Source organism: Nycticebus coucang, chromosome 4, assembly GCF_027406575.1.
Source record: "Nycticebus coucang isolate mNycCou1 chromosome 4, mNycCou1.pri, whole genome shotgun sequence".
NCBI lineage: Eukaryota > Metazoa > Chordata > Mammalia > Primates > Lorisidae > Nycticebus > Nycticebus coucang.
The window spans coordinates 102936682-102945555 of NC_069783.1; the positions used below are offsets into that span (position 1 = coordinate 102936682).

General features: G+C 39.9%; 1 protein-coding gene across 3 annotated transcripts in view; it reads left to right on the forward strand.

The window, feature by feature from the left end:
* The window catches only part of SULT1C2 (sulfotransferase family 1C member 2), a 44950-nt gene extending 37656 nt beyond the window's left edge, over positions 1 to 7294 (forward strand). For all 3 annotated transcript variants that reach the window (XM_053589657.1, XM_053589658.1, XM_053589659.1), the window contains exon 8: positions 6954 to 7294. In XM_053589657.1, coding sequence (XP_053445632.1) covers positions 6954 to 7066 — 113 coding nt within the window. In that variant the 3' untranslated portion in view covers positions 7067 to 7294. The remainder of the gene's footprint in view (positions 1 to 6953) is intronic.
* Positions 7295 to 8874: the final 1580 nt, after the last annotated feature.

Genomic DNA, 8874 nt, shown 5'->3' on the forward strand with positions numbered 1-8874 from the left:
ATAACGTTTATGGACTTGCGTATGTTGAACCAGCCTTGCATCCCTGGGATGAAGCCTGCTTGATCATGATGAATGACTTTTTTGATGATAAGCTGTAATCTATTGGCTAGGATTTTGTTGAGAATTTTTCCATCTATATTCATGAGTGAGATTGGTCTGAAATTCTCCTTTTTGTTTGGGTCTTTTCCTGGTTTTGGTATCAGGGTGATGTTTGCTTCATAGAATGTGTTGGGGAAGATTCCTTCTTCCTCAATTTTTTGGAATAATTTCTGCAGTACAGGAATAAGCTCTTCCTTGAAGGTTTGATAGAATTCTGGAGTGAAGCCATCTGGACCAGGGCATTTTTTAGTTGGAAGCTTTTTTATTGTTTCTTTGATCTCAGTGCTTGAAATTGGTCTGTTCAGGAGGTCTATTTCTTCCTGGCCAAGTCTAGGGAGAGGGTGTGATTCCAAATATTGATCCATTTCCTTCACATTGTCAAATTTCTGGGCATACAGTTTCTGGTAGTATTCAGAGATGATCTCTTGTATCTCTGTGGGATCAGTTGTTATTTCCCCTTTATCATTTCTGATTGAGGTTACTAGAGATTTTACTTTTCTATTTCTAGTTAGTCTGGCCAATGGTTTATCTATTTTATTTATTTTTTCAAAAAACCAACTCCTTGTTTCATTAATTTTCTGAATGATTCTTTTGTTTTCAATTTCATTGATCTCTGATTTGATTTTGGACATTTCTTTTCTTCTACTGAGTTTAGGCTTAGATTGTTCTTCTTTTTCCAATTCCATAAGGTCTCTTGTGAGATTGTTGATGTGCTCTCTGTCTGTTTTTCGAATGTAGGCATCTAAAGCGATGAATTTTCCTCTCCAAACTGCTTTTGCAGTATCCCACAGGTTTTGGTAGCTTGTGTCTTCATTGTTGTTATGCTTAAGGAGGTTAGTGATTTCCTGTTTGATTTCTTCCTGCACCCATCTGTTATTCAACAGAAGATTGTTTAATTTCCATGCCTTTGGATGGGGTCGAGCATTTTTGTTAGAGTTGAGTTCCACCTTTAGTGCCTTATGGTCTGAAAAGATACAAGGTAAAATTTCAATTCTTTTGATTCTGTTGATATTTGTTTTGTGTCCCAGGATATGATCAATTTTGGAGAATGTTCCATGGGGTGATGAGAAGAATGTATATTCTTTATCTTTGGGGTGGAGTGTTCTATATGCGTCTATCAAGCATAATTGTTCTAGGGTCTCATTTAAATCTCTTATATCTTTGTTTAATTTCTGTTTAGAGGATCTGTCCAGCTCTGTAAGAGGTGTGTTAAAGTCCCCTGTTATGATGGTATTATCAGATATCATATTGCTCAGACTGAGTAAGGTCTGTTTCAAGAATCTGGGAGCATTTAAATTTGGTGCATAGATATTTAGAATTGAAATGTCTTCTTGTTGTAGTTTTCCCTTGACCAATATAAAGTGACCATCTTTGTCTTTTTTGACTTTAGTTGCTTTAAATCCACATGTATCTGAAAATAAGATTGCAACTCCTCTTTTCTTCTGAATTCCATTTGCCTGAAAAATTGTCTTCCAACCCTTGACTCGGAGCTTTAATTTGTCTTTTGAAGCCAGGTGTGTTTCCTGCAGACAGCAAATGGATGGCTTGTGTTTTTTAATCCAGTCAGCCAATCTATGTCTCTTCAGTGGGGAATTCAAACCATTAACATTTATGGAGATAATTGATAAGTGTGGTAGTATTCTATTCGTCTTATTTTGTGAGAGTCCATTGCTTAGTTTTATCTTTTGCATCAGTGTGGAGGTTAGGTTCTGTCCTTTAATTTCTGAGTTCTTACTTTGCTGCTGATCCATTGTGGTGGTCAGTGTGCAGAACAGGTTGAAGTATTCCCTGTAGAGCTGGTCTTGTTGTGGTGAATTTCCTCAATGTTTGTATATCCGTAAATGATTTGATTTCTCCATCAATTTTGAAGCTTAGCTTAGCAGGGTACAGAATTCTGGGCTGAAAATTGTTCTGTTTAAGTAGATTAAAGGTAGATGACCATTGTCTTCTTGCTTGGAAAGTTTCATTAGAGAAGTCTGAGGTCACCCTGATGGATTTGCCCCTGTAGGTCAACTGGCGCTTACTCCTGGCAGCTTGCAGAATCTTTTCTTTTGTCTTGACTTTAGACAGGTTCATCACAATGTGTCTTGGAGAAGCTCGGTTAGAGTTGAGGCGACCTGGGGTCCGATATCCCTCTGAAAGCAGTGTGTCAGAATCTTTGGTGACGTTTGGGAAATTTTCTTTTATAATATTCTCTAGTATGGCTTCCATTCCTCTGGGGCATTCTTCTTCCCCTTCTGGAATTCCTATAACTCGTATGTTGGAACGTTTCATAAAGTCCCATAATTCTGACAGTGAACGTTCTGCTTTCTCTCTCTTCTTTTCTGCCTCTTTTACTATCTGAGTTATCTCAAAAACTTTGTCTTCTACCTCTGAAATTCTTTCTTCTGCATGGTCTAACCTGTTGCTGATACTTTCCATTGCATCTTTAAGTTCCCCGATTGACTGTTTCATTTCCTTCAGCTCTGCTATATCCTTTTTATATTCTTCATATCGTTCATCTCTGATTTGATTCTGTTTTTGGATTTCCTTTTGGTTATTTTCCACTTTATTAGCAGTTTCCTTCATTGTTTCCATCATTTCTTTCATTGTTTTCAACATGTGTATTCTAAATTCTCTTTCTGTCATTCCTAACATTTCTGTATAGGTGGAATCCTCTGCAGTAGCTACCTCATGGTCCCTTGGCGGGGTTGTTCTGGACTGGTTCTTCATGTTGCCTGGAGTTTTCTGCTGATTCTTCCTCATGAGTGATTTCTTTTATCTGTTTCCTTGCCCTAATTTTCCTTTCACTTCCTCTTGCTCTTTAAGTTCTTGTGCCTGTGGACTAAGGGTTACAGGACCAGAAAGGTGAGAAGGTTGAAGAGCAAAAAAGGGATGAAAGAAAGGAGGACCGAGTGAAAAGAAAAAAAAGAAAGATAGAGAAAGGAGAGGGGGTAGGGATAAGGAATATTGACAAAAAGAAGAGAGGCACAGAAAGAGGGAGACAGGGCAATATAGGTGTACAGTAGGGTACTTTGACACAACCTTAAAAAACCCCACCTTCTGGGGGTTGGGTGCCCAGTTGGGTGGTTCCCTTGAGGTCAGCAGCTCTTTGCTAACCTGGTCAGACACAGTACCCCACCTCCACCAAGTAGAGAGGAAAAACAAAAATGCTATAACTCAAACCAAAACAAGCAAACAGAAAACTTTATGGCGATAAAATTGGGTGAAAAACCAAGTGATAGCGGTAGAAACACTAGCAAAAATGAAGTTGTAGTTATTAAAAAAGGCAGCAATGGGAAATTATAATTAAACTAGAAAAATTGAGAAAGAAAAAGGGATCTGTATGGAAAAGATTGAAATTAAGAAACAAAAGAACATCAACAACGTCAAAATAAACAAACAAAAAAACCCAACCAAACAAAAAAAAAAAAAAAAAAGAAAAAAAAATACACAACCAAAAACAAAGCAGTTTGTATATGTTGTTGAATATTGTCTGGGCAACACGTGGTCTTTTGGGGTATGGGATGTTAGTCACAGTTCCAATACGACTGGAGGCTGCTGATTTCTCAAACCCCAGCAGGTAGACACCCTAAATCTCTCTTCAGCCCACTTAAAAGGCACTTTGAACTTGTAAACTTGCTGAGCAGAAGCTTTCCCAGCTTTCTCGCTGGAATCGCTGCTGAAGTGGCTATCCACTTACTCAGTGTGCCAAAACCGGTCTCACTCTGCCCCTGAGGGTTAGGGCTGCAAGGCGGCTCAGACCCCACCCTTAGGCTACTTGGTTGCTGGGTTACCAGCTCCCACCCGTTTCTAGCTCTGTGACCCTGAGGGCGGAGCTTGCCGGGGCAGATCACTGACAATGGATCCGTGTGACCCACCACCAAACACTATTAGCTCCGTCTGGCTCAGCGGCTCAGACTGGGGCCCTAGACAACGGCCAAAGTTCTCCGCACTCCCACTCAGGCCTTCCCCAAGGCAGTTCAACTCAGTGCCAAGTCCAAGGACATCAAAAGAGTTCACAGGTAAGGCCTTTCTGGTTTGCAGTCTCGCTGCTACTGAACTTACAGTTGTGGGCGGGTTTAGACGGGTTGAACACACGCGACCACTTGCCGGTTTTCCACTGTTTTAGTCCTCCTCTTGGGGTCCAGAAGTCTCTCGCTGACTCCCTGTATCCTCATAGGAGTGATGATAGGCAGTTCCCACCAGCCAGAGATGCCTGGAGTCCTATCTCCCCAGACTCACGGTGCCCAGATGCAAGGAAGCTGTTACTCGGCTCTGTGAAGCCTCTTTATCAAATACTCAGCTTGCCTCATAACGTCTTGCCCGCCCCTTATGAAGATGATATTTGGTTTTATTAATTCCAAGACAACACATTTCTACTATTCATCATACACATCACATCTGTTTCTAGTAAGGCCACAGTGTTGTGTGAATTGACTGTTGGCAGTGTAGCAAAGAATGAAACTTACAATGAAATATTGAAAGAAGGAAAGACTGCAGCCCTCTCTTGGCATGCAGCTTTTTTTCTTTATTCCAATACTGCTTATATAGGCAGCTCTGCCTGTACACACTATTAAACAATAATCATATGATTTCATCCTCCTAACCACCTCATAACCAGGCCTAACATGGCCCGGCACCTACATGTCTACTGATTAACTGAAAAACATTCCACTAACCTTTATCTAAAATTATTCTTATACTATTTAATTAAAACCAAACCACAAAACAAAACTCCAGGGGGAAAGAAGCTGATTGACCTTTAACAGACCATCTGGAGGCAGTCATCCATCTTAAGGAGTGGTCTAGAAATTCCTGAGATATACAGGAACCTGTTTGCAGGGTTGCCTCCATGACCAGACCTTCTAATCACTTCTATGTGACCAAGTCCTGACTCACTTAAGGAGTTCTATCCAGGACTTCCTTTTTCCTACTCACAAAAGACTTATAACTTGCTCTCTCAGAATGAATCTTGTTTAAAGGCTTTTTCATATAGGCTTTCTGCCTATACCAAGAATTTGATCCTGTTACAGAAGAGAGTACTCTAGGGCATTACTCTGGTATTTGGTTTCAAGGAACAGAGAGTCCCTCAAGCTAGCCCCAGTGCAAGCAGCTTCAATGGAAAGGAACTGCAATCTCATGGGTAACTAGGAACTTACAGAGCCCCTGGAGGCCCGTCCTCAGCATTAGGACATTAGGCTTTCCACATGTTTCTTACATCTGCCTTCCTCTACTGACCAGCTCCCTCTCGCCCATAACTTCTTCCTACTTTATACCTTCTGCTGGCTCCGTTTCTGCTCATCACTGCATCTTGACTGTGGCCTGAGCTTGCTCTACAACATCATTTTCAACTACTTGCTGAGAATTGCCTCATCCTCTTGATACTTCTTAGCTCCAATTACGTAAAGAGGAATTCCAATAGGCTCGCTAATATTTTTAAGGAAAAAAACCACTTTTATCATTTTTAATTTAAAAATCAACACATTTCATTGTTAAAAAGTAAATATGCACAAATTTATCCTTTTTAAAATGTTCTCGCTACACTCCAGTCCCAAGAAGTAACTACCAACAGGATGGAAGTCCCTTCCCCCTCTGTTTTATAAACATAAACTTTTGTTTTCACAACTGTGGAACTATGGTGTCTTTTCTTCTTCCTCTTTTTTTCTTTCTCGCATGTGTTTTGACTTTATTTACTTGCATTTACTGATCTACAATAGCATTCCATGCTAATAAAGCAAACCAAATAATTCTCTCTTTTCTCTTCAGATGAAGTTTGGCAGGTCCCCCTTCTTCAGATCCATACGTATCCAACTTTCTATACAAGCTCGTCTTCAGGCTCATACAAACACAAAGATATACTTGTGTATACCATAATGAAAGTTTGCTCCAGAAAATATAAAATGTGGTCAAGTTTACACCTCCCTTGCCAGAGTATGAAGGAGCCCCTGTCATACTCTGTAAATTCCTATACCTCACTGACTGTTGTGGCCCCACATTACATCAGGGTATGGATGCATCATAATTCATCTACCTGTTCCCCTTGTAGATAGTTATTGCTGTTTTCAATGTTTCAGTAAGCATCTTTGTGCATAAGTTATCATTTCCTGATGCTTTTATTTCTATTGCATAATTTCCCAGAAGAGGCATTGGTTGGGACAAAGACCAGTTCTTCTATTTAAAATTATTTTAAGTTACTGCTTGGTTAAAAATAATAGCTCATTAATATTTTTTCCAAATTCTTTTTTATTGAGATGTAATCTACACATCAAAATTCTTAAGTGAACAAATCTTGATAAATATATACACCCATACTACCAGCACCCCAATTGAGATATCAAACATTTTTGTCACCTCAGAAAGTTCCCTTTCATGCCCCTTTCAGTTAGTTTCTATCCCCAAAAACAACACTGTTCTAATTTCTATCACTATTCTAATTTCTATCACTATAGACTGACTTTTCCTGTTCTTGGACTTCACATAAATGGAAGCACGTACTATATACTTTCTTACATGTAGTGTCTTCTGCTCAACATAATATGCTGTGATTCCTTCACGTGTTTGTATCTAAACTATAGTTCATTCTTTTTTATGTCTGTCTGGTAATTCGTCATGTGAATATACCACAGGTGGGGCCAAGTCATGCCAGGTCACTGGCTCCTGTGGGTCAGTTGTCCAACTGATTTAGAGGCCACCTTGTACATGGGGCCCCACTTCTCAGAGCAGAGAGCTGCAGGTGGACAGGTGACCACTGAAGGGGAAGTTGGGTGAGTCAGGAATTAGGCCAGGCCCAGGCCGGGCACTCCCCTGCTTTACTCAGGGCCACCAAGTCTTTCCGTAAGAGTGACAATCCTGTCTGGGCTTCCCTCTTCTAGGAACTGTGGGGGATTGGAAAAACCACTTCACTGTGGCCCAAAATGAGAGGTTTGATGAAATCTACAGGAAAAAAATGGAAGGAACCTCCATAAACTTCTGTATGGAACTCTGAACAGGCCATAAAAGGTGAACAAGCCAGAATGCAGATGCTATTTTCAATGCTTCGGCCCCAGCCAAAAGAATCTCTGAAAGCATGTTGTAAATGTATATGATGTGGTGCAAACCATCTCTGAGATTATTAACAATATGTCACAACTTTATTTTTAAAAATTCTATTGCCTATTTTCTCAACTATTCTTTCCAAACTAAGAAAGAAGATAGTTTAACAAACGAAGTAAAATATAAGATATGAATACTAAAAGGATTTTTTTAATTCTCATTATTTTGGAAAGTGTATCCCAGTTTTTCATTCTATGATATCATAATACCTTGAATATAAGTACCAAGATCAGGTTATATCTATATTAATGATACAAAATTTCTGACATCTCTCCTGGCTGTTTAGGGACCTCTGGACTGGGCTGGATCTGGGGGTTCTTCCTGGTCACTGGTGAAGGGGAAGCTGTGGAGGCAGCCCCAGAGCAGCCAGCCCTGAGGAAACATGGTCTGAGAACCCTCACTGGTAGATAAAGAATACAAGGGAAGGCACAGAGATGTTACAAGACCAAAACCTAATTCAAAGAATCCTAGTGCTAGGTCACCTAAGAGACCAAAGCATTAGGTGGCCTTTTGAGAGCTGACATTGTATTCTGGTGAAATCAGAAATTAGGATATGGAACTGGGGTCAACAATGTCCACCTGGGCATGGCGCTTAGGTGTGAAGATACTTTGTTCTCACCTTCAGCACCATCCCTTCTGGGGAGCCCCTTATAACCAAGTAGGCATCCTGCTCCCCAGCTTCCCATACCTATCCCAGTTGTAGCCCTATTGCTCTTGTTAAACAGTCTATTTTCTGTCTATACTTCCTACTGGATTGCCAATTCCTTGGGGTTCAGTCCCATTTCTTTTTGATTCCTGGTACCTAATGCAATGCCTGGCACATAGCTTGTGCCCAGTAAGAACCTGTCAAATGAGTGAATGAATGCATAAATGAAGGAATACAGAAAATGACAAATTCCCAACTTTGATCCCTTTCTTCTAGTCACAAATAGTGACTGCCCACAAAGCTGAGGGCAGTAGGAACAGTTACACCCTGGGAGCAAGTAATCAGAAAATACATTAAGCCAACTAAAATACTGACTGTTTTTTATTATCTCCACACATTGGCAATTCTAAACAATGTCAGTGATAAAATACAAGGGAAGGGAAGGGAAAGGGAGGGGAGGGGAGGGAAGGGTACAATGCCCAGGTGGACATTACTATCGGGCCAAGTTCTAAACAATAGATTGGTTACTACTGAGCTTTAACCATATGTATGTAAGCTTCAAACAAGCACCTTTCTATCATGTTTTTTAAATGTGGTCTGTATTCCCATGAGATTATAAATTTTTGTTGTTTAGTTCCATGTTTTACTCACCTTTGTGTGAACGTTAATTCAGACAACCCACTAATAGAGACCAACTCCATAATTCCAAAATAAGCAGATGGAGCTATACTGCTTCTTTCCAGGTTCAAGTTCATCATAATTCAGAACCATTCAGGCTCACTTCAGGTACAGCCTGTGCCTCCAATCCTGGAGTATTTGAATATTTCTATGTTGAAACAGTAGATTTATTATAAATTATGATGGCATAGAGATGGTAATGACAAATAAGCAGAACTCAAGTTTTCTCTACTCTGTTATTCTCTGTGACTACTTGGAGTTTTCATTTCTATTTAGAACTTAAAACAGTAAAATTGAAGAGTATGAACTGCAAGGTATTTTTTTGTTTAGTAAGTGCAAAATTGAGTTCACATGGTAAATAATATACTGATTTTGAA